This window comes from Tachysurus fulvidraco, chromosome 17 (genome assembly GCF_022655615.1).
Source record: "Tachysurus fulvidraco isolate hzauxx_2018 chromosome 17, HZAU_PFXX_2.0, whole genome shotgun sequence".
Classification (NCBI taxonomy): Eukaryota; Metazoa; Chordata; class Actinopteri; order Siluriformes; family Bagridae; genus Tachysurus; species Tachysurus fulvidraco.
In genome coordinates this window covers 1,601,993-1,628,416 of record NC_062534.1, presented here as the reverse complement: position 1 = coordinate 1,628,416, position 26,424 = coordinate 1,601,993, and the positions used below count along the sequence as shown (strand labels likewise).

Below are 26,424 nucleotides of genomic sequence, written 5' to 3'. Positions count from 1 at the left end.
GCTGGGATGGAAGCAGGCGCGCTCGCCGGACGACACCGCTTGTGACATCACTGAGGAGCCTTACTACGCGCTCTTCTCCTCGCTCGCGTCCTTCTACATCCCGCTAGCCGTCATCCTCGCCATGTACTGCCGGGTCTACATTGTAGCTAAACGTACGAGTCGGAGTTTGGAGCTGGGCGTCCGGAAAGAGAGAATAAACTCCACGGACGTCACGTTGAGGATCCATCAGTGCTCCAGGTCGCGCGAGGACTCGGCGCAGCACCAAAGGAGCGCACTTTCGGTCACGGTCCTGAAATTCTCCCGGGAAAAGAAGGCAGCCAAAACGGTAGGAGTTCTGGTCGGAGCGTTCACCGTGTGCTGGCTGCCGTTCTTCATCACCTTACCCATCGGTACGTAGCATAATAATAATAATAATAATAACAACAACAACAACAACAACAACAACAATAATAATAATAATAATAATAATAATAATAATAATAATAATAATAATAATTCATACACCAAGTGCTTTAAAGAACTAAAAACATCTGACACACATCCAGCAACATAGGGTTGCTGGATGTGTGTCAGATGTTTTTAGTTCTTTAAAGCACTTTATCAGAAAGAGCAGGTTCCTACAGTAACCCTGGTCCTTGAAAACACCTTGTCTTGAACATTTGTGTTTTTCCTGCATTAACACACCCGATTCAATCCAGGAAATGGTGCTGTTTCGTAGGTGATGAATGGATTCAGCTGTGTTCTAGACAGAAAATGTGTAAAATCGGTGTTCTTCAGGATCTGGCTTGAGAACTTACATATGAAAGCAACACCAAGCTACCTTTGCGAGTTCCCTAAAGGGAAACCCCTTTTTTCCCAGTTTAATAACACTCTTGGGAAGCAGAGATTAAATCTAGAACATTTATGGGTTCTTCCTTTTGTCCACGTGGGGAAGTCATGGAAAATTAGGACCTCAAAGAACTCCAAAGTCGCATGTAAATCTTTATGATTATCGTGTGACCTTAAACAAACTTCTAGTGGAGATTTTCAGTTTAACGACATTTTCATTGTTTACCCCATAAACATGGTATAGTTGCACTGCATTGTGGGAACGTGAGCCAAGCACTTCGCTCTGACATCTCCGCCGTTTCTGTGCTGGATATCTCGGAAATGTGAGTCGAAATTGACATGAGGAAAGAATCTTTTTTTTTTTTTTTTTTTTTTTTATCCCTTAAGGGTTTCCTTGCACTAGCAATAACAACGCCATCCTGTGATCTTTGCGTGACAGACAACAGAAAAATAAACAGCCTTAAATAACAAGCACCAGTCTACAAAAAAACAGAAAAGAAACTGTTTCAGGATGGACTTTTACTTTATCCATCTAAAGAGCTTTTGAACACTTGAGTAAACTTCCAAAAGCAGGACGATTAGGTTTAAATGGTGGAGGGAGCATCAGGCTAAATTCTCTCTCTCTCTCTCTCCCTCTCTCTCTCTCTCTCTCTCTCTCTCTCTCTCTCTATCTATCTATCTGGTTCAGTAATAACGTGTGATTTCGTGTATATTAATCCTGCAGCTGGTTTCAGTGTAGAAGCTTCGTGTTAAAACCATCTTTTTGAGAGTCTGTGAATCACCAGCATGTGTTTTGACTCTTTTAAGTGCCTGGAGCACAATCATGGACTTCATTACTCTGTTAGTGGGGTTTCTCTTTTGAAAAGTTCTTTTTTTTTATATATATATATATATAAATCCTGCCCTGTGCTCAAACGCTGCCGGATATCCGGTTGCAGGTCACGCAGAGAGTAATAGACAATTCGTGGTGTCGACCTTTTGCCACGGTCGTGAGGACGGCCGTGGAGGAAAACTTAAAGAGAGCAGGAGAGGGGCTTTTATTTTCCCTTCCACTTCCTGCTCACCCTGCAGGGCTGCTGCTTTGCTGATCCAGCTGTGCTCTGGGAGAAGCTGTGTGTGAGAATGGAGATGTTTAGATCGTGTGGTTATTATAAATGCATTAACATCACAGTCATTCCTCTGCAAGCCCAGGGTCATGGCCCCGGGGCCACAGTGCAGCTGGATTGGCTCTTAATTAGACAAGATTTCTCAGAATAACGAGCAGACCTCTGCACCGGGTCCTGGGATTTCCTGAGTCGCTTAGCAGCATAGTGCTTTATCTTTCTGTAGATTAGGGGCAGGATGATAAGATAAAGTCCTGGCATGATAATCCTCCAAAAAAATCTGCTCACAAGTTCCCGTTTTAGCTCGGCAGAGACACGGGTTTTAATTAGACAGACTAAAAAAAGACGTAAAGATTTTATAAACATAACGTTAAAATGTTAACTCTGGTGTTTTTTTTATCTGTTTATAGTTACATTAATAAAAAAAACAGCTTGTCAAGTTAGACAGAAGTTTCAGATTTATATATTCTTCTTTCAGCGTGTCAGCGATTATATCCGAACGTTCGCCGTACAAGTCCCTGCGTAAGTCGTTGCTATAGAAACGGTGATGTATTATAACTACTGTTGTAGAAAATGAATCATTAACCTACTGACCAATCAGAGCGAGACGCCCTCGAGACGTGATCCGTCAAATCCGATCTCTAAATTTTGCATAAATTAATGTAGTGGGGGGGCACAGTGGCTTAGTGGTTAGCATGTTCGCCTCACACCTCCAGGGTCGGGGTTCGATTCCTGCCTCCGCCTCGTGTGTGTGGAGTTTGTATGTTCTCCCCGTGCCTCGGGGGTTTCCTCCCCCGGTCCAAAGACACGCATGGTAGGTTGATTGGCATCTCTGGAAAATTGTCCGTAGTGTGTGTGTGTGTGAATGAAGGAGAGTGTGTGTGTGATCTGTGATGGGTTGGCACTCTTTCCAGGGTGTATCCTGCCTTGATGCCCGATGACGCCTGGGATAGGCACAGGTTCCCCGTGTCCCGAGGTAGTTCGGATAAGCGGTAGAAAATGAGTGAGTGAATGAGAGTGTGTGTGTGTGTGTGTGTGTGTGCCCTGTGATGGGTTGGCACTCCGTCCAGGGTGTATCCTGCCTCGATGCCCGATGACGCCTGAGATAGGCACAGGCTCCCCGTGACTCGAGAAGTTCGGATAAGCGGCAGAAAGTGAGTGAGAGAGTAATGCAGTCTAAAAATCTCGACTCTAAGAACAAGTTCCCAAGGCTCCAAGATTTTTTCATGCACACGCAAGCTGAAAAATTATATATAAAGGTTTTATCGCAAACCTTTTTACAGCGGCCCTTAAAGGAAGCAAACAATCGAAAGATATACAGTCTGTACCATAACATCCTGTTTTCCGAATCGGTTAGCGGTCAGCGTAGCTCGATCCTATTGTCTTTTTGGACAGCATGTAGAATTAGTGGGTCATATTTCATACGCCGGAGATAGTAAGGAGGTAAAAACTTCAGAAATGGAGTGTGTGTGTTCTGTACATTCTCTCTTCACACTTACTGTAGCATGCTGATTTCTCTTCTCCTCCATCCTTGAACACGGTTTCATTTAAACACAAACTTAGCCTGTAAGAACGTTTATGTAACGACAACAATAATAAGCGCACACCGCGGCACGGACTGCGCAACACACGTCTGTCGGCACCGCATGACCGCTTATTCTCTCAAGGCGCAGAAGCATCTGAAGTGCATTAGTCTTACACAACACATCGCTAAACATCGTAGCGCTCCAAAATCGTATCTGGGAAAAAAGAGAAACTCCTGATATCAGCCTTACAAAAAGGATGTAATAAATCCACAACAAAACAAATGAAATTCAGATTATAAAAACATGAAATCGTGATTATTTGTTTGCTAAAAATATCGCTAGCTAAACAGACTTTATTGAATGTATTTTTAAAATAATTAAAAAATATATATATATAGTTGTAATTTTTTACTCTATTAACAATTCCGTTCCGGTCCGTTTGTTCGTCTTCTAATCTATAAAACGTTATCATTTGTTTTGCTCTTGGAGTAACTACTAGACTAGCTAGCTATTTAGCTATCAAAGCTACTTCAGTTACGGCATTCACTAAATTCCAGGGGTTTCGTTACCACAACGTAAAGTGGCCGTGTTTACGGAGGTCTTGGAAAAACGCCCTCTTTTTAAAAAAAAAAAAACAGCATACTACGAAGGACAAAAGTTTTTGTAGTTTTTGGTTGTTTATTTGTTTTCTAAAATAAACAACCAAAAACTACGGTTATGGTTAGGGTTAAGGTTAGATTATCAGATAGGCCACGCCTACCCGATGACGCAATATCTGTTACACTGTACTGAAATCCCTGGAAATAATAAGTGCATCCCGTTCAGTTACAGGTCCTCAGATTGATCTGTTATAATTAATGACTGTATATTTAGAGATTTACATTTTGAAAGAGCTAGCTGTTTGCGTTTAGCTAATCCGCGACAAAGCTATGCAAAAAAATATGTGGATTATTTAGAATCAATATTTATAAAAATCCTCATTCCCTCACAGGGCTAGCCAGATATCTAGCTAGCTAGCTAGCTCGTGGATTATGTAAGGATTTGTATCAGTCAGAGCTACAGCAGGAACTGGAACCGCTGCTAGCTGTCACAACTTTAGCTTAAGGCGCTAACTTCGTCTGTATATTAAACCCAATAAAAAAGTATGGCGTTTCTTTAGGATTGTCACATCACGGCCGATTTGTTGCTTCGTGTCCTATGAAAGCATGATGTTAGGGTTTTATTCCCCATGTAATTGTTCTGTTACTATAACAACACAATATCTGACTCCAGCTTCACGGTCTCAACTCCAAAAGCCGTCCTAGAAATCGTAGAAGTTTATTTAAGCTTCACAAGGTTTATGTTTTTTGTGGTGATAAAAATGACATGCTGTGTTTTTGCGTATAAGGAACCAAAGCGGGTTTCCTTCAACATGGCTAAGAACCGCCTACTTTAAAAAAAAAATACAACCAATCATAGACGGACACATAAACATATGAATATATTTTGCTCTGGAGTCCGGAAACCTCCGTTGGGATCCTCCATCAGCCTAACAGCCGGTCATTATATACGAGCGCTGGAGCTGATGAGGGTGAAGGGTTTTATCTCAGCATGTACTGTAACAGTAAGAGATCACTGACAATGAGGTTCATTTCTGAGTCTGGTTCCTCTCAAGGTTTTTTCCTCATATCATCTCAGGGACTTGTCACTTCACTGTCACCTCCAGCTTGCTCATTAGAGATAGATGTTAGAAATATACAGTAACTGTTTCTATACTTGTGTAAAGCTGCTTGGAGACAATGTGTGTTGTTAAATGTGCAGCACAAACAAATTGAATTGAATTGAATCGAATTGAGGAAGGCACGGTGGCTTAATGGTTAGCACGTTCGCCTCACATCTCCAGGGTCGGGGGTTCGATTCCCGTCTCCGCCTTGTGTGTGGAGTTTGCATGTTCTCCCCGTGCCTTGGGGGTTTCCTCCGGGTACTCTGGTTTCCTCCCCCGGTCCAAAGACATGCAAGGTAGGTTGATTGGCATCTCTGGAAAATTGTCCGTAGTGTGTGTGTGCCCTGTGATGGGTTGGCACTCCGTCCAGGGTGTATCCTGCCTCGATGCCCGAAGTTCGGATAAGCGGTAGAAAATGAATGAATGAACGAATTAAATTGCTCTCATAAAAACCTTTACACAGCACCTTAAATGGTCTCTGAGACTGAACAATCTCAATTTTTCTATACAACATTTCAGTGTCATTAATTTACCTGCTACATGTTTAGATTCAGATGATTGAAATCACCTGTGTTTAATTCCTAATCCCAAACCTGTACATTTTTGTAGTCGCCCGGACGACTGCCTTCGAACACTTTAAACCTGACAGAAAGATGAATATGATCGGTTTGAGTGTATCAGCAAAATATCGCTGCATGAAAACTTTCCACATCACTTTAACTTTAATTCTACTTATTTACACAGTGAATAGAAAAAATAGCACTTGATCCAGCACACTGTATTTAACTTAATGAAGCCACAGATCCTAATCTAAACCCTCATGGAATTTAATTACGCTTCAAATCGTTTTGGTCAGGTTCATAAAATAACAGCAGATTTTTGTCTTCCGTAAAGATCCGAAAAGAAATCGTGGAGTTGTCTCCAAGTCCATAAAAGACACGTCGATGTCTCAGATGCTATAATTTTTAGAGACTTTAATGCTGAAAAATTAATCAGTGAATGAATTTTTTCAAGGTTAGAATCAGATGTAACGTCGTTACAAAAGATTATTCAGTAACACACTTTTACTTTAGGTAAGCTCCGCCCCTTTGTGTATAACTAATACTGAATATGGCTTCAGGAGAGGAAGTGGGTTTAGTTTTATTTATTCTATTAGAGCTGTGTCAGGAGAGTGATGTCTCTGTGTCTGTGTTTCTCATTGCTTTAGATAAGAGAGCTTAAAAAAAAAAAACAGAAATATGTTCCACAGTCTAACGCCTTAGCATTGAGTCACACCGAAGTTTACTCGACCTCTGAGCCGAATCCCACGCTTCGAGTCAGGGCTGGACTGGTATTTTATTAGAAACTAAGCTTAGCATCAAACATCCATCCAGATATTTACCAGGGAGGCGAATGAGAGAGAGAGAGAGAGAGAGAGAGAGAGAGAGAGAGAGAGAGAGAGAGAGAGAGAGAGAGAGAAAAGAATAGCATGACACTATTCTATCGATCCGCAGCTCTAAACAGGAAAGGTTTAGTGGTTTTTAACACATTAGTGTTTCTATAGCAACGGCCCATTAACATGGACACAAAAGATTAATCATAATTGAATTAATTGTTTAAGAAACATATCAGTGTTTATACAGTGAGTGTTTTGAAGATTTGTATTTAACACTTATTAAAGGTGTGTGTTTGTGTGTGTGTGTGTGTGTGTGTGTGTGTTTGTGTGTGTGTGTGTGTGTGTGTGTGTGTGTGAGTTGTATTTTGTGTAAGTTGTACTTTGTCTTTGTGTCTGTGTGTATGAGTTAGTGAGTGAGTGTGTGTGTGTGTTTGTGTGTGTGCAAGATGTGTTTTAAGACAAACTTTTTCCGTGTGTGTGTGTGTGTGTGTGTGCAAGTTGTGTTTTTAGAACAACTCTGTGTGTGTGTGTGTGTGTGTGTGTGTGTGTGTGTGTGTCATGAAGTGTACTCAGAGACAGAGGAAACCTCTTGTTTTTTTTATCAGGACCCATGAATGGTGCAGCGTTACAGCCGACTGTGTGACTCGTGTTATTTTTACATGGCCTCCGGTGCAAAAGTTTGCACTCCCCTGCATGTAATGTGATCTTCCGGCTTTTTATTGTATAATCTGTAAAGAAACTTCAGCCCTTTCTTCATTCTTATGATGTTTATTGTGAAATGAAGGACTGAAGCTTGGATTCACATGGAGAGGAAATTCGGATAATTAACAAAGAAAGGAGGAGTTTCCTGACACCTCTCTCTCTCTCTCCCTCTCTCCGTCTCTCTTTCTCCCTCTTTCTCTCTCTCACACACACTCACACACACACAAACACACACGCACAGAGTAGTTCTTAAAATACAACTTGCACGCACACACACACACACACACACACACACACACACAAAGAGAAAATACAACTTACACACACAGACACACACATACGGACAGAGTTCTTCTTAAAACACAACTTACAACTCTCTCTCTCTCTCTCTCTCTCTCTCTCTCTCACACACACACACACACACACACACACACACACACACACACACACACACAATGCTTTTACATTAAACAAATTAACAGTATAATATGTATAATAATACTTTTTTTTTAACCAAAATTCTGTACATGTATATATTATTATTATTTTTTTTTTCTAGCTTTTATTTATTTTTTTATGTCTTATGATTTGTCCTATCTTACTGCTTTGTTTTGATTTCAGCACGAATGGAATTGTGTCTGAAGTTAATCACTGGCAGTTTGAGGACCTCCTAGGTGTTAATACAGAAAACAAGAACCATGTGTTTTATGTTGTTTTGGTCTGTGGTCCAAACGGCTGAAGAACCTTAAGGAACCTTCTGTTTTTTCCTAAAAAGTTAATTCTGCTTTTGTTCTTCTCTTCCAGTCTCCTTCAACACTGACCTACGTCCTCCAAAATCCGTCTTTAAATTCGTCTTCTGGCTCGGTTACTTCAACAGCTGCGTGAACCCCGTCATCTACCCGTGTTACAGCCGTGAGTTCCGCAGGGCGTTTGCTCGAATCCTGCGCTGTCGGAGACGTGGCTCGGTGTGGAGGACGTTTCCTCCTCACGGCACCTCGTCCTGCCAGAACAGGAAAGACTCCAGAGACTCCATGGAGAACTTTGGCAGCTACGTGTATGGCAGCCAGAGGACGCTGTCCTTCTCCAGCCCGTGTCCCAGTCCTGCTTTTCATAGCAAGAGTCCATTTCCGTTCCCAGACCAGGGACACTTTCACCCACGGAGCAGGAACAACTCGGTTTTTGCGGAGAGCCTTACAACAGATCATCCTCTGGAGCCCGTTAGGGAGGACACGCTGCAGGACAACGGACAAATAAATCCCATAAACGCGGAGACGTTCTCGGACGGCGAGACGAAAGATCAGTCGAGCAGCAGAGAACATTGTTCTTAAACCTAGCGACTAATAAACTCTGTGTTTACGTCATTCTAAAGATTTAAAAATTGGACTTAATGAGATATAAATGTATGAAATGTTCTATTTTCCCCAAACTTTGTCAGTCAGCCGAGATATTTACACAGTCTGAGGTTTGCTTCTTTACTGTTAGCACAAGAGGCTAATACAGAAGTTGATCTGCACCAGACTGGCCACCAGTTTAACTACGCAATTTGTGTTTTCTTAATACATCTTCTGCTTTATTAGTAATCTGAATAACCTGATTGTTTCTTTGCCAGTTCTTTTCTCGTCATTTATTTCCCTCATAATAATTCATTCATTCATTCATCTTCTACCGCATCGAGGCAGGATACACCCTGGACGGAGTGCCAACCCATCACAGGGCACACACACTCTCATTCACTCACACACACACACTACGGACAATTTTCCAGAGATGCCAATCAACCTACCATGCATGTCTTTGGACCAGGGGAGGAAACCGGAGTACCTGGAGGAAACCCCCGAGGCACGGGGAGAACATACAAACTCCACACACACGAGGCGGAGGCGGGAATCAAACCCCCGACCCTGGAGGTGTGAGGTGAAGCCACCGTGCCTCCTTCCTCATAATAATGTTGCATATAAATAGTTTTGGTCAAACTCACCTACAAAATGTACAAAAACTCTTGTGTACAAATTTTGGCCAAAGCCAATCAGCACATAGACTGCATTTACCTAGTTGTGCCACGCCCACAAAACTCCATAAAAGGCAAAGCTGAATGTACAACATGGCAACTAAACAATGATTGAAATCAAGAGTCTTAATGAAACAATTATTCTATAAAATGTTTATGAAATTGGTGAGTAATTAAAATAATTCGGTGATTTAAACTCTAAAATCCACGTATAAAAAAACTCACTCGGTTTTTCTTCCGAATCACGAATCATGTTCGATTTCTCCTTATGTAGAAATTTGTTTCCGATTCATTTTGGTCACTCACACGCTTCTCTTCTCTCAGAACCTCTTTGAATACCGAGCTCCATCATCACACAATCGAGTCGAGGAGGACCGGCTCGGCCGAACCGAGCCGTAAAACCCCGATAAAAGATTCTCTCTGAATTAAAAGAGAAGCTGACGACCTTTAAAGCGTGAATATGTCTAAAATTACAGAAATGTTCTATAATTTTCACTCCAAGGTGGAGAATTCTAGCAGATAGTTTGGAATAAACGATGTAGGACGACGCTCATGTGTGTGTTGGTCCGGAATTAGTCATTTCATAAACAAATTCAGTAATAAAAAGAAGGAATTTTATTTCTATGTAAATATATAGTATAATATATAGATTTAAGACTTTCTAAAAGGTGAAAAATTAAACAAATGATAAACATGTAAAAGAATAAAAGTAAAAGATAAAAACAGCACCTCGATTTGTCTTTTGAATTAGATTTTAATTAGCTTTTTTTAATCAATTGCGTTTTCCGGAAATTTCGTAAAATTCAGAATTTATTAAATCATGTAGCATCAACGTAAATTTCAACGAAGGTTTCTTCTAAACTGATCAGAACTAAAAGAGGATTATTTTAATTAGCGCTCCATTTGAAATTTTAGAATTTTGACCTGAAAATTCATGAACGTACTTATAACGTACTCGTAACGTTCGCCAAGTAAACGATCTGATGTCGAAATTAACAGAAGTAAAAATAAAAAATGGAATAAAATCTTTTCTATTTTATTTCTATTTCTCTCTGTGACTTAAATTAATTAAATCTAATCGGATTAAAAAGCCGCACAGAATTCAGTAGAATTCACAGAATGATTGAATTCCTGTAAATTAATGCAGAATATTTACAGTTTTTAATCCTAAATTCAAATGAAATAAATAAAACACGATAAACTCAGAGCACTGAGATCACAGCGGCTCTAATCTCATCTCGGCTTAACGTCTACTTTAATCTTATTTATTTATGTATTTAGGTTCATGAGATCATATGTTTATGAACATAAATCCCATCTATACCAAAAATGTAAATATATAAATACGACTGTAACTTAATGTAGATTCAAATCACTACATTTCAACGATATTAAATGTGGAGAGAAAAAAAAATAATCCACTCACCACAACAGATGACGTCTATAAAGACGGCGTTAAGACAACGCGCTGTACAAATTTATTTACACTTAAACAATCCTCATAATCATTTTTCTTTTATCTGTAAATCTTTGAATCAGGAGCTTTCGGAACTCTCAAACTCTTTATAATCATTTATCATTAAATGAAAAAAAGTACAACAACAACAACAAAAAAAAAAAAATCAGAGATGTACAACACTATAAAGAAAGTAAACAAAAAAAAAAACCCTCGATGCGTCTTAACACATCATCGTATTAATACTCTAAAATGAACTAAAATGTAAATGCGAAAGACAAAAAACAACACAGAAATAAATTAGCTTGAAAGTGTAGTATTCAAAAGAGCCTTAAATGTAACGTATTTTTAAAAAAAATTAATTAACAAATGTTTTTTTTTTTTTTAATTGAACACATTCGAAATATAACACCGCGACGAGATCACGTCTCGGTTCGTAATTAATGATATACGGAATAATGACGTTTAAAATCAAATCAAATAAAATAAAAAGAAGGGAAAATATAAAGAAAACAAAAACAATCACGTGGTCTGGTGTTTATACACCGTGCAGGTGTACAAGACGTACACCGCTTTTATAGTCTCCATAAATGTCCCAAGATTTTTTTCCCCCACGTCGTCCTGGAAACAAGAACGCTCCGATTTCGTCGACTCTGCTGTTAGATGCAAATTTATTTTGTTTGGGTTTTTTTTCCTCTTTTCTTAAACAGGACTGCTGCAATTTCTGGGGGGGAAAAGAAAGAAACAAAGAAAGTGAGAGAAAAAAAAATATTTAAAAAAAATGTAAACACATTCCAAACTTTAATATCTTACAAATAAATTAAAAAATAAATAAATCCACATGCAACCTGACCTTTTATATGTCACTAATATTTCACCTCCCTATTCACTATGTAGGCTCCCTACATAGTGTGTGTGCTATAACAACGCTCTATTTGGTGTAGAAAGAGATTTAAAAGAGTCTTGAACAGCCACAGAACAAGCGAGTTCCTGCTTGAGCTACAAACTGTCCCGTACGGGTCCTTGTTGCTGTAGGAGGATAACGATAAGGTATTAGAACGAGAGCGTTCATATAAGCACGAGCTGCTGTTATTGAAAATAAATATATAAAACTCCTTCTGACCAATCAGATTCCAGAATCTATTATCAGTAGGGTGGTGGGGAGAGGGAGAGAGGGAGGAAGGAAGAGACAGAGAGAGAAATAGAGAGAGAGACTGAAAGAGAGAGAGAGAGAGAGAGAGAGAGAGAGAGAGAGAGAGAGAGAGAGAGAGAGAGAGGGAGAAAGACTGGGAGAGGGAGACAGACACACAGAGAGAGAGAGAGAGAGAGAGAGAGACAGATAGAGAGACAGAGAGAGAGAGAGAGACGTACGTCAGACAACAAATTTGTTCTTGGTGGTGGAGCCGCTCTTCGTGGCCGTATCTGCGTGGGACTGGTAGCCGATGATGACTTTAGACGGAACGCCTAACCTTTCCTTATACACACGCCTAGAATCTCACACACACACAGACACACACACACACAGACACACAGATACACACACACATTAAATAGAAATCTCAGTTAAATATAAAAAATGGTTCCTGAACTCGAACTCTCCGAGGCTCCATATCGTCCTCACCCTATGTGTACGATCGCGTCTTTGTTCTCGTAGTCCGTCGTCCATATCGCGATTTTGTCTCCTTTCGTTCGAACGTTGACGACGGCTCCGCACACGTCATCGCTGTGATCGTCAAAAGCTTCACCCACCAGACACAGGAGCTGAAACAAACACACTTTTCTCGTTACACTTTCATAAAAACCTGATGGATCAGTGGACCTGAGAGCGAGGATACACACCGTCTCGAGCCAGAAGCGATCCAAATCTGCTCTGCGCTGCTGTTTGGTCAGAGTGATGAGCCAGCGTCCACCACGTTTATTCCTCTCATCCTCCCACATGGGCTCGATTCCGTCCTGCTCGGAGGGGAGAACAAAACAAAAAACAAAACAAACAAAAAAAAAAAAAAACACCCTCTTCAGTTCACACGCTCTTTTGTGTCCTGGGGCTCCGATGCTGTAGACATTTCTACATTCATTATTTGACACCTCAAGTGTGTACAAGTGCGAATGAGTAAAACGAATCAAAGCGATCATAACAATAAAACAGCTTACCTTAAAAAGTGAGTAATCACATCCAGACATTAAGTTACTGGAGAGCTGGATGTGATTGTAAAGTCTAAGATGAGAAAAGACGGAAAAAATGCCGTTCTTCAAACAGAATTTTTAATTCATATAAAGAAATGAGATGATGTAAGAAATATAATCATATACTGCCCCCTGGTGGCTCTGTAATCACATTTCCCCTCTGAGAGAAAAGTCTAACGACTGAGATGCAAAGTGAGGAGAGAAAAAATGGCCTCCAAAGATAATGTTGGGTTTTTTTTTGGCGCTGACGTCATGCAGCGAACTGCGAAGGTGTTTTCTTGGACGATTCGGTCACAAGATTACTTGCTACTCAATTGGCAGTTTTTAAACTAATTTTCTTTAGGAAATGGATTTTAGTAATGATCTTTTGTTTTTGTTTAAGCCCCAAACCTATCAATCTCTCGGATATGACGGCTTCGTGTCACTCGATGCTGCTCAGCTACTAATCACAGTGTTAGTGATGATAAAGAGACGATCGTTAGCACAGATTCGACACAGAACGTTAAGGTGAAGTAACTTACGCCCAAAAGTCTTCGACTGTGTCAAACTTTGAGATAAGTCGCAGGTTCGCTTGCCAGGTTTTGCTTTTGTCATTCTTAAAGAACCACAGAGCCCATCTGGGAGTGAAAAAACACACATCACGACTAATCACCACTTCTTCTGTCATTTGATTCAAAGGTTTAAATTTTATAACCAGCTCACGTCGCTATTCGCGTCTGAGCGATGGCCGTCTCAATCCTCATTAATGTTCACATAAAGAAACAGGCCGAGAGTGACAGAAGAAGATGAAAGAGAAACCATGTGCGATGTGCAACAATTCATTGTGGAGATAAAAACTCAACAACTAACACTGGAGGAGAAGAAAGTGACTAACGTGTCTAAATGTGGGTCCATCTAATAAAGTCATACAAAGGGGAAGAAGAAGAAGAAGAAGAAGAAGGGAAAAGGAGGAGGAAGGAGAGGAGGAGGAAAAAAATGGAGAGGAAGGAGATGGAGGACAAGCAAAAGATGGAGGATGAGAAGAAGAAGAAGAAGAAGAAGAAGGAGTACAAAATTAAAAAGGAGGAGGAGGAGAGTGTCACGGGTAAGAACACGAAGCAGTTAAGAATGTTAAGAATAAGAATCAGAGGGAGAAGAAGGAAAAGAAAAAAAGGGAGAAGTTGGATGCGAATGGACGAAATAGAATGTAAAGATCGAGGATGAAGAAGAAGAGGAAGAAGAAGGAAGGAGGAGGAGGAGAGTAGTGAACACACACACCGTGAACATACACCCGGAGCAGTGGGCAGCCATTTATGCTGCGGCGCCCGGGGAGCAGTTCGGTGTTCGGTGGGGGTTCGGTGTCTTGCTCAAGGGCACCTCAGTCGTGGCCGGCCCGAGACTCGAACCCACAACCTTAGGATTACGAGTCAGACTCTCTAACCACTAGGCCACGATTTGCCCCCGACTTGTATGGGTGTGTGTGTGTGGGGGTGTGTTGAGGGCAGTGATGATTCTGTACCTGTTCTGTAGTGGATGTTTAATATAATCCTCAGGATTTACAATTTCTTGGCCAGCAGCTTCGTTCTGCTCTTCTTCTGTATTCGATGTAATCTGGTTCACTTCCTACAATTAATAAACAACAAACAAATAAACAAACACGTGCTGAAACGTATGTACAGTATCTAAACGATAAAAACACTGCTGTAGGAAAGTGATCCGGTCATCACACCTCGGTGCCGTTGATTATTTTCCTCTCACGTCATAACACAGAGTTCTATTCCTCACTTCATCAACCAATCAGAATCGAGAATTTTACTTTTTATTGAACACTTTAGTTAACAAACACACAAAATAATCCAGAATTCAATCAAAACACAGTTTGGAAATTTCACATAAATACTTCATATAACTAATTTATATAACTATTAACTAATATTAGCCTGAGGCGAGTTAACAGTGTAGCTAATTAATATAAAACACAGCTGCTGTATGACGCGAGTAAACAAAGGCTTAAAGTCAAAAGTAACTATATATATTTACAGAAAAACCTCATTTATAGAACTAATCCCACATTTAGTCATCACAACTGGTCACTTATCCGCCCACTAGCTAAAGCTAAAGAGCTAAAGCTAAAGAGCTAAAGCGCTAAAGCTAAAGCGCTAAAGCTAAAGCGCTAAAGCTAAAGAGCTAAAGCTAAAGAGCTAAAGCTAAAGAGCTAAAGCTAAAGAGCTAAAGCTAAAGAGCTAAAGCTAAAGAGCTAAAGCTAAAGAGCTAAAGCGCTAAAGCTAAAGCGCTAAAGCTAAAGAGCTAAAGCGCTAAAGCTAAAGCGCTAAAGCTAAAGCGCTAAAGCGCTAAAGCGCTAAAGCTAAAGAGCTAAAGCTAAAGAGCTAAAGCTAAAGAGCTAAAGCTAAAGAGCTAAATCTTGCAGTTTTAATGTGATCCAGCTAACAGGTTTAACTCCGTCTTAATCAATACTAAAGTTAGTTATTTAAGACAAAACACTCAAACACCTAACGAGAGACGCTTGTGCTCCATCACACAGTGTTTATATGAGCTGCTCCTACTTCTAACAACATAAACAAACGTGTTAAATTCACACGTTTTTTCTCACCGGTTCAGCAGTCGCCATCTTCTGACACTGTGAGGTGATGTATGTGTGTTTGTGTGTGTCTGTGTCTGTGCGCGCGCGCGTGTGTGTGAGTGTGTGTGTGTGTGTGTGTGTGAGTGTGTGTGTGTGTGTGAGTGGTGTGTCTCAAATGAACAAGGTGACGACGTGAAGTGCACTAAAGAGCTGCATCTTGTAGGGTGTTCACATTGTAAAGCTGTAGGAATTTTAAAATAATAATAAAATAAATGTAATTCTGTTACATTAAATGGTTAAAATAAAACGAGACGTAATAAAAAAATGTAAAAATTATTTAAATGGAAAGAAAACTGAACAAAATGAAAATAAATAAAAATGTTAGGAAATCAAATATTACATTAATTAGAATTAAAAAGAAGAGAAACAGCTAAGCTGAAATAGATAAGATTTAAATTAAATACATGAAATATTACATTCAGTTATTCATTTTCTTTTTAATTACCCTCTTTTTTTAATCACTTAATCATCACTTAATTAGCCTAGATTGGAATGTTCATCCATATATACATGTGGCTTTGCAAGAAAAATATAAATTATAATATACACTCTCTCTCTCATATATATATATATATATATATATATATATATATATAAATAATCACATCCATTACACTAATATAATAAAATATATTTTTTTTTTATTAAGCCATGCATAATAACACAAATTATATTATGTTCCTTATTAATCTGGTGAACAGACAGAAGAGTTGTCTGAACTTTATATTTGAATAACGTGTTTTTTTTTCTTTTCTCAATAATACTGAAAACTAACTAATGAACAAAAACCAACACAACAGGTTTGTTCCAGGTGTGAATTTTATTAAATAATCAGACAAACGTTCACATTTTATCATCCATTTTCATGAACAAATTTGTGTTTGTGTAACAAACACTGGATCGGGATCAGAACCTTAAGTGCTTAGTAATTAACAAACACAAACACTGGATCGGGATCAGAACTTTAAGTGCTTAGTAATTAATGTCAGACATGAACTAACTAATGATAATGAACTAATGATTGAATATTTCTGCAGGACTTCAAGCTGCTCTTCAGAAGGTCAGGACGGCTCGGATGCTGTGGAAAGCACAGAATAGAAAACGGTGATGAGAACTTTTTATTAACATAACTGAGTAAAACCTTCAGTTAAAAAGTAGAGCTGAACCTTTTTCCGTCGTGCATTAGGTCGAAGGCTTTGTTAATCTGAGCGAAAGGCAGCGTGTGAGTCACAAACTCGTCAACCATCAGCTTCTTGTTCATGTAATCGTCCACCAGTTTGGGGACGCTCTCGACGCTCTTCCAGCCTGTGAAGATTTCAACACAGAGACTTTGGATTAAATGATCTGAAGGAGACATCTGATGCCGATCGTACCGATGTCGCTGATGAGGCTACAATGACCAACACTAATGATGCTAATCCCACCATCGCTAATGAGAATAAAAAAAAAAAGAGAGACTTTTACTTTTGAACTTTTTACTTTGATGTCAAAACAATAAATGAAGTATTGAATGCTTGGAAGTCTTCAAACCCGAGATCTCTCCACAACAGAGCTGAAGCTTTCTTCTCGCACCTCTCGAGTGCTCCACATTTATTAAACATTTTTAAACCGGTCATTCAGACACAGACGGTTTAAACCCTTCTAATGTCGAGGTCTCGGCTGATGTCCCACCTCCAAACGCGGTGCCCTTCCACGTGCGTCCTACGATGAGCTGGAACGGACGGGTGGAGATCTCCTGACCGGCTGCAGCCACACCGATGATCACACTTGTCCCCCAGCCCTTATGACACGCCTCCAGAGCGGCACGCTGTCAAACACACACACAGTTACACAAATACATCAAATATACTGCACCACTTTCTTTTTTACCATTTTTCTACTCTCGCTTTACCATAATGGAGACGTTGCCAATGCACTCGAAGCTGTAGTCCACTCCTCCGTCCGTCATCTCCATCAGCACTTCCTGGATGGGTTTGCTGTGGTCCTTTGGGTTAACAACCTCAGTGACGCCAAATTTCTTGGACATTTCGAATTTCTCAGAGTTGATGTCCACGCCAATGATCCTGGAGGCTCCAGCGGCTTTACAGCCCATGACGGCGGCGAGTCCGACAGCTCCTAGACCGAACACTGCACACACAGACCCGGGCTCTACCTGATGGGAGACAAGGACCACACACACGCACACACACGACCAGGTAAACCTCCAGTAGTGTATCGTATATCTGATTGTTCAGTAAACCCGCCGAGACAAGCTGCAACACCTTGGCTGTGTTCAGCGCAGCTCCGTATCCTGTCGAGATTCCACAGCCGAGCAGACACACTTTATCCAACGGAGCGCCTTCATCCACTTTGGCCAGTGAGATATCGGCCACCACCGTGTACTCGCTGAACGTGCTGGTGCCCATGAAGTGGAAGACTGGATTACCTTTACAGGTGAACCTGGACGTCTTATCCGGCATCAGACCCTGTCCCTGGGTCACCCTGAGACACAAAGCATACAAGAGAGTACAGACGTATGCGTGAGCGATTAAGATGATGAGTACATACGCATGCAAATAATCCTAAGCAAGTACACAAAACAGGCATGTAATCGAATATAAGCTGAAGTCATGTAGGAATGCATGTATAACATGGGGTCCAGGAGGTCTGGCATGCAAGGAGGTAAGTGAGGATACATTCAACTAGTCTGCACATGTGTACTGATACGTTATAGAACTGGATGGATGAAAGGATAGAAGGAAGGTTGTATGGATTCATGGAAAGTAAACACACATGCAGTTTCCCTTAATAAATAACCCTTCGTACTAGTAAGTATGCAAATGTCTGTATTCTAGTCAGCAAAATGTACTTTAGAATCAGCCTACAGTGTGAGCGTCTGTGGTGTCTGACGTTTTTATGCGTTTGTTTTTGTTTTAACAGCATATTTACACTTAATAAATAGAACGATTCAAACCTGATTTTCTGGCACAAGTTGGTCTTGGGGTTTTTGCAGAACTTGCATTCTCCACACTGTGGGATGTACAAAGGAATCACAGTGTCTCCTAAACAACGACAACAAATACACATCACTATTATTAGAACACTGTTAAATGTTTAAACAGCAGTTTCATCCTGGTACCTTCGTATAGCTGCAACAATAAATCACACGTACATCGTACCGCTTACGTGACAGTTTTTTAGTGCATGTTGAGTAAAAGATCCGTTGACGTATCAGACAACGTGACTCCTGAGAATTTGCATAACGACATCAGTCTACTAACCTTCCTTACGGCGCTTTCACACGTTTATCCGACCCAAAACCCTCCCTTAAAGCTAATTCACACGTGGTATGCACGGTGTATCCATGATGACGCAGTTATGTCGTCCCACCTCCTGACCAACCAGATGGCAAATAAAAAAAAATAAGTAAATAAATAAATAATAATAATACAAAAAAATCATGGAGAACAGTGTGTTGGTCTTTTTAGCAAGTTATGACAAAAATATTTCATTGTGACGTTGCAGAAAACGTAACTAAATTTATCAGTGTGTGCATTTTTGGGTGGTTCATTAGTACGCGATGTGACATCTCCCTTTGAGTCGTCGTTAAATCATGTTTCATCTTGATTACGGATAATAATAATTCTAATCTAGAGAGACAACTAGAAACTAGATGTTTCTATGGTAACAGTGTATCTGGAAAAAAAAATAAATAAAAAAAGAAGTGTGAAAGAGAATCTCATCTTAAAATTGACCATCTCAGAATTCTTTCAGAAGTCCCTACCTGGTTTGAACTTAGTCACTCCGTCCCCGACGCTCTCCACGGTTCCCGCGCCCTCGTGGCCCAGGATGACGGGAAACAGACCCTCGGGGTCGCTGCCGCTCAGAGTGTAGGCGTCAGTGTGACACACGGCCGTCGCGTGGATCTGAAACACGTAAAACGACGACTCGTTAACTCGGCTTAACTAATTACCATTTTCTCCTTCACACACACACACACACACACATTATTGTCCTCTTACACCACGGTGATGCTCAAGTCTCGATGCTGATTGGTCATAAAGAATATTGTTAGATTTAATAATATAATACGTTATCGGTTCCATAGTTACAGCTCAGTCACAGGGACTTGCACAGTGGAAGCTTCATATCTCAGGTGTGATTGTCAGTGATTATAACTTAAGCTAAAACGTGATAAATATTTGCAACTCAATAAAACTTTCTACTTGCATTTCAGCGCTGACCGAATGAAGTGAATGATATTTACCTTAACTCTCACTTCATGGGCTTTGGGTGGTGCCACCTCCACCTCCTCCAGTGATAAAGGCTTTCCAGCTTCCCAGGCCACCGCAGCCTTGCACTTGATCACCTGAAATAATAAGTAAGTAAATAAATAAATAAATGAATAAAAGATATGTAAATAAGTAAGTACATAAATGAATAAATAAAGTAAATAAAAAAGAAATAAAGAACAATAAATAAATAAGTAAATAGATAAACAATTAAATAAATAACAATGCATGTGCGCATTCGTGTAAAATAGCCATGAGACATGTATTAGTGTAATGGACGTGTTAAAGTTTGACTGCATGTCATCTGAGGGTTAAAATTCCCCATGCAATGTGTAATGATTGATTAGGTATCCCACAGGGCCGTATGTTAAGACCTGCACGAGGACATACACTGTGCACGAGGACACACACTTTCATTAAAACTTACATTTCAGAGCTAAAAACGTTAATAAACACAACCAACTGAGACCTTACAGTGAATAAATGAACACACGGGTCACAGAATAGAGCTTTAGCAACACGCTAGGGCTTAAAATCCAGCGTTAATCAACACTTTAGCCGTAAATTCTTTATTTAATGCTGACTTACTTTCCCAGCCGTCTCCATGTTTGTGCTTTCGCCAAATAAAAGGGGGCGTGTCTTAAGAAAGCTGAACCGTTCCCGCTGCAACCAATCATAAACGAGGTTGAGGCTGTTTTTCCTCCAATCACAGAAGAGTTTCTTTTCTCATCACTACAACAGCGCAGTGAGACATGATTGGTCTGCAAACCGGAAGTAAGGCGTGAACTCATAAAGTAAACCAAACAAGCAAATAAACACCCAAACAAGCAAATAAATTGTATTTACATATTTATTAATTTGTTTATTTATTTATTCGTTTATTTATTTATTTATATATATTAATTATTTGTATTTCTTTGAATTTTATTATTTATTTTTCACATTGAAATTTATAATTTAAGACAAACTGCATTCCTTCATATTAAACAAACAAACAAACAAACAAACAAACAAATAAATAAATAACTGATACAGTCTTGTACCTCTGAAACCATCAATACAAATTTTATTGCGGCAAAAAATATTTATTAAATTTATATGAAGTTTACATTAAAGCGCAAACACTATAACACATCAGGTTGTCAATCAAACGTCCGCATTTGCATATTAGGCCACGCCCATTCACACAACTCTCTGAGTAAAAAGTTCATATGTTGTTGTAATGTTTTAACAAATTTACATCTCACACCTGACATTTATTCATTAATGTCATACAGATGGATGTTCGGTGAGACAGCTGGACTGTTCGGGAGGAGACGAGACCCCGTTTGTCACGATATGTGGAGAAAAAAAACAAAACATTTTTCAGATCTCTGGTGAAATACAGCGTCTAAACATTGAAAAGATGACATGAGTCACAGTGCTTCTCAGTACATCCCCATTTAAATGGGTTTACATGATCATTTATGGCATTTAGCAATCATTATCACTAAGGGCCTCGTCAGGGGCCCAGCATCGACAGGTCGGTGGATCTGGGATTTGAACTCACAACCTTCTGATTGGTAGTCCAACACTTTAACCACTGAGCCTGCACACCCCTTTTCTAAATGACAAACACTACATAGAACACTTTAGCTACAAAAACTAAATAAAAAGGATCTCTTGGGGTTTTATGTGCTTTGGGCTTTTATGTACTTATTTTGAAATATTATTATAAAGGGAAATTGTGACACTTTTATACCAGCATATACAGTATATAGCAGGTATAAAGGAATAAAACACTCGGTAATTTTATGGGTGAATAATCAAGGACGGAGTGGTGTGATAAAGCAGAGTCACTGTTACCAACATGAAGCTGAATCGTTTCCTACATCAGAACGTCTAGCATACAAGCTCCTCCCGTTCAAGCTGCTACTATAGAAACAATAACGTATTAGAGCTTCTGCGGTGAATAATTAACAACCGATTTGATACAGATATGAGGACACATGAGAATATTCATGACATAAGATAATCTCGGTTAGAGTTACTCTATATAATTAGAAATAGAAGAAACTGTCTTTAAATTCCACACTGCGCATTTCAAGCCTCTTAGGGCAGCTATTTTTTTCTCCAAAGTCCATAAGGTCAGTCGGTCTCACAGATCTGGGTTAAAGGTGACATGAGATATATGATGTTATAGCGCTTCTTCTTGTTATTGCCGTCTTTCACTCTGTAGACGTCTGGATTTCTTTCTCGTCTTTAAACGAACGATCTGATTCGATTCTTTCAAAGTGAATTATTTCTCAACAGATAGTAATGCATAGAAGAGAGAGGGAATCGGTGATTACGAGATCAGTGGCTAACACTCTGTTACATATTTGACTTGAAATAGTGATTTTTGCAGAGATCACACTGGCTGCCGTTTACATATGCGATGATCTGAGAGCTTGTGAAACCGATCCTGTGTGTTTATCATGTTTCTACTACCGCAGGACAGACGGACTTGCACAACATAACATATTTTAACGCTCAATACAATTCGTATAAGGATATTTATTGTGTTAAAAATTTATTTAATCAAGCATTTATACAAAGCTAAATGTTCTACATTTGGCAGACACCCTTATCCAGATTGACTCACAGTTTTATACAACTTGAGGGTCTTGCACAGGGACCCAGCAGGGGCAGCTTGGTAATCCTGGGCGTCAAGCTCACAACCTTCTGATCAATATTTCAACACCTAAACCGCTAAGCTACAACATCTACCACATGCTAAATCACTTCATTTGCTTGATACCTTATAGAAAAAATGATGCTAATTTCCACCAGCATCTTGAGTGGATTGCCAAATTAACAGCTGGATATCTTTCCACAGCTGGAGGAGTATCATAACTACCATAACAACGCTAAGAAGTGGACAATATTTAATAACGCTTACACAAAAATCTACAAACACTTCACTTTAGCATTATAAAAGTTGCTATTGCCGGACAACAGATTAGTCTGTTTGATTTACACGTCTTTGGGCTTATATATAAGCCTGAAAATAGGTCCGTAAAAAATGAAGCTAGCATTAGCAGTAAAGATTAAATGTGAACGATGAATACGACTTTATATCGTCTGAGAAATCCTGTCAGTTCACGTAGGCTAGGAGGCTAGCTTTAGCACCGAAGACCATTTTTACTAATGTACATGAATAAGAAACCCTCTATGTCAGGTTAGCACATTTTAGTTTGTAGAAAAGTTTGCCAGGGGTTGGAAATGTCACTCTTGCCTGTCTTAAAAAAAATTAAGAGCCCTGGTACTGTTTATTTATCCTTTTAGCCTGTTAAGAGTCTCAGAGGTTTTTTTTTTTTTTACCTTTGTGTATTGTGCTTTTTAATAAAACGTGTATGAGCACAAATAAAGCGTCCGTGTCAAAGTGAATCTTTTTGTAGTTGTTTCAATATTAATACTAATTTGATTGAGATTTTATTTTTATTTTTAACTCATCAGTTTATATAATTTTTTAAATAAATCATGAATTTAATCAAATTTAATTTAATATATATATATATATATTTCTGTATATTGCATTTTCTGTATTATTAAAGTTTCTGGAAAGACATTTCCCTGTTTCCTAAAGTTTTATTTATTTTTTCCTTGGATATTTTGACTAGTGTGTTATAATCCAACTGTATATATGTTGATAATATTACTCAAATAAAGTGAAAGAAAAAAGAAAAAAAAAAAGAAAATGTGCTCTATAGAACAGGCTGGTTTGAAATGAACACAGACCTAATGACAGAAACCACTTCAGATCCATTAGGATGCAATTAGCCGTGTCTTCACATCCATAAATCGAGGTGGTAATTTTGCCACAGCTGTCACTTAAAGATGGACTGCAAGCGTGTCTTTAATTCCCCCGACTCATTAACGTAATAGACATCATATTTATACAGATTTTTTACTTTTTAAACGAATTCCTGAGTAGAATAATGCAGATCGTTAGGGTTTATGGTTGATCATCAGGGTTTGCTGTGGAATTTGGGATACGTTGTAATTCAGGCTTTTTCCACAAGATGGCGGTAAAATATCATTTGAAGGTGTAAGGATAAATTATACAAATCCTTATAATATCATACAGAATCAGCTTCCTTTCACACATGGATGCTGTCAAATGGGTCTTTTTTTACCCCTTCATGGGCTTCTGTGTTCAACAGGAAAAGATCCTCAGTATATTTTCTAGCCTGCTTTTGTCTTTTTCTTTCTTGGTTGCAGAACTCATTACAGTGCACACAGTTCATTAGTGATGGCTGACACCTCAGTGCGCCCTCTGAAGTGACAGGATTGGACTTCCTCTCTAGTCCACTCTCTCTCTCTTACTACTTCTTTTCCAAATCAACACCAACAGACACCTGACCACACAATCTGTAGCGCCCTGCTGCTACCTACTTGCTGGCAGGAGAACTGACAATCCCTAAACCCCAGATCTCTATCTCCAAGGATTCATGCATGCTGGAGTCGCGATGACCTGCTGAGAGCAGATGAGCGCCTCGTGTTCCTTAAAGTCTTTATTAAAAGAAAAAAGTGGAGATTATATTTAAGAGCTATTGAAATCTATGGACCAAAGGCATCATTAAGATTGACACGAGACACCGAGGATTTGACCTTGATGCTCATGCTGTGTTTCTGTCCTTCCCTGATAATATATGTGATTCACACAGATTCACATGGAGCTGGTTTTATGTGAGACATTGTGATTCACTGATACGGTGTGAGTCGGTGAATTAGAGATTCAGTGTGATACAGGGATACAGTGTGATTCAGTCAGATTCATTGATTCAATGTGATACAGTGTGATTCAGTCAGATTCATTGATTCAATGTGATACAGTGTAATTCAGTGTGATACAGGGATACAGTGTGATTCAGTCAGATTAATTGATTCAATGTGATACAGTGTGATTCAGTGATACAGTGTGATTCAATGTGATTCAGTGTAATTCAGTGTGATTCAGTGATACAGTGTGATTCAATCAGATTCATTGAAACAATGTGATTCAGTGTGATTCAGTGATACAGTGTGATTCAATGTGATTCAATGTAATTCAGTGTGATTCGGTGATACAGTGTGATTCAGTCAGATTCATTGATACAATGTGATTCAGTGTGATTCAGTGATACAGTGTGATTCAATGTGATTCAGTGTAATTCAGTGTGATTCAGTGATACAGTGTGATTCAGTCAGATTCATTGAAACAATGTGATTCAGTGTGATTCAGTGATACAGTGTGATTCAATGTGATTCAATGTAATTCAGTGTGATTCGGTGATACAGTGTGATTCAGTCAGATTCATTGATACAATGTGATTCAGTGTGATTCAGTGATACAGTGTGATTGAATGTGATTCAGTGTAATTCAGTGTGATTCGGTGATACAGTGTGATTCAGTCAGGTACATTGATTCAATGTGATACAGTGTAATTCAGTGTGATTCGGTGATTCAGTGTGATTCGGTGATACAGTGTGATTCAGTCAGGTACATTGATTCAATGTGATACAGTGTAATTCAGTGTGATTCAGTGTTATTCAGTGTGATTCAGTGATACAGTGTGATTCAGTGTGATTCAGTGTGATTCAGTGATACAGTGTAATTTAGTGAAATTATGTGTGATTTAGTATGATTCAGTGTGAATCAGTGTGATTCAGTGTGTTCCAATGCCCCACACTGGAAAAAAGCCTTTGGGAATCACTTGGAGGTTATTCTTGATCCTAATGCTGCACCACACTAAAGCAAATACCTATCGTACTGTACATTACACCTGAACACCTGATGTGTATGAACACTGCACCAAAACGTTGCCTCTCTAATCAACTGTGTGCTCATAACAGTAAAAAACCCTTCACACAGGTTTTCCTTCCTTGTAATTAAACTCATTACAATTTTATTAAACAAACGTTATAGCCCCGCCCACATTATAATAGGCTGCCGTTATATGACCGTTGCTCTGGTTGCATATCAGCACTGTGCTCGCTCTCACTCCTTTTGTATAAAATCAATTCTGTACATCATAAGGCATAAAGTCAGTCCTTTCCTCTTCTCTCATTTTCATTTAGCTGTGCTTTTATATATAAACTGTGCTTGTTGTCATGGTTACAGTGACATGATGTCAGGTGCATTGATTTTTGATTGACATTGATGTTTCATGCACATTTAGCAGAAAGTTCCTGCGAGTATTCTCTGTTTATGTAAAACTAACCTTAACCCTGTATCACACTGTATCACTGAATCACACTGAATCACACTGTATCACACTGTATCACTGAATCACACTGAATCACACTGTATCACACTGTATCACTGAATCACACTGTATCACACTGTATCACTGAATCACACTGAATCACACTGTATCATACTGAATCACACTGTATCACACTGTATCACACTGTATCACACTGTATCACTGAATCACACTGAATCACACTGTATCACACTGTATCATACTGAATCACACTGTATCATACTGAATCACACTGAATCACATTGAATCACACTGTATCATACTGAATCACACTGTATCACACTGTATCACACTGTATCATACTGAATCACACTGTATCACACTGTATCATACTGAATCACACTGTATCATACTGAATCACACTGAATCACATTGAATCA

The 26,424-nt window shown here is 39.3% G+C and overlaps 3 protein-coding genes across 9 annotated transcripts in view; 1 reads left to right on the top strand and 2 right to left on the bottom strand.

The window, feature by feature from the left end:
* Nucleotides 1-8,825, top strand: part of adra1bb (adrenoceptor alpha 1Bb) — a 9,471-nt gene extending 646 nt beyond the window's left edge. Inside the window, exons 1-2 of the mRNA XM_027162276.2 lie at nt 1-389; nt 8,041-8,825. The exon at nt 1-389 is cut by the window's left edge and continues 646 nt beyond it. Coding sequence (XP_027018077.1) covers nt 1-389; nt 8,041-8,564 — 913 coding nt within the window. The 3' untranslated portion in view covers nt 8,565-8,825. The remainder of the gene's footprint in view (nt 390-8,040) is intronic.
* A 1,854-nt stretch (nt 8,826-10,679) lies between these two features.
* Nucleotides 10,680-15,630, bottom strand: eif4ea (eukaryotic translation initiation factor 4ea). 7 transcript variants are annotated; one of them, XR_003442985.2, is made up of 9 exons: nt 15,475-15,628; nt 14,383-14,486; nt 13,406-13,501; nt 12,852-12,915; nt 12,540-12,653; nt 12,322-12,461; nt 12,072-12,187; nt 11,554-11,729; nt 10,680-11,424 (listed from the first exon to the last, which is right to left on the bottom strand). XR_003442985.2 is itself a non-coding variant. In XM_027162292.2 (8 exons), exons 1-7 carry the CDS (start codon nt 15,490-15,492, stop codon nt 12,073-12,075), a joined length of 651 nt encoding a protein of 216 aa, XP_027018093.1. In that variant the 5' UTR covers nt 15,493-15,628; the 3' UTR covers nt 10,680-11,424; nt 12,072. The 7 variants fall into 7 exon arrangements, 5 of the variants coding, with proteins under 5 accessions (XP_027018093.1, XP_027018092.1, XP_027018091.2 ...); XR_003442984.2 differs by having other exon boundaries at nt 12,540-12,915; nt 15,475-15,630; XM_027162292.2 differs by lacking the exon at nt 11,554-11,729.
* Nucleotides 15,631-16,305: 675 nt separating this feature from the next.
* Nucleotides 16,306-20,472, bottom strand: adh5 (alcohol dehydrogenase 5). Its single transcript, XM_027162295.2, has 9 exons — nt 20,364-20,472; nt 19,751-19,852; nt 19,268-19,409; nt 18,458-18,545; nt 17,766-17,985; nt 17,396-17,656; nt 17,176-17,311; nt 16,671-16,809; nt 16,306-16,582 (listed from the first exon to the last, which is right to left on the bottom strand). Exons 1-9 carry the CDS (start codon nt 20,379-20,381, stop codon nt 16,558-16,560), a joined length of 1,131 nt encoding a protein of 376 aa, XP_027018096.2. The 5' UTR covers nt 20,382-20,472; the 3' UTR covers nt 16,306-16,557.
* Between the last annotated feature and the right edge of the window lie 5,952 nt (nt 20,473-26,424).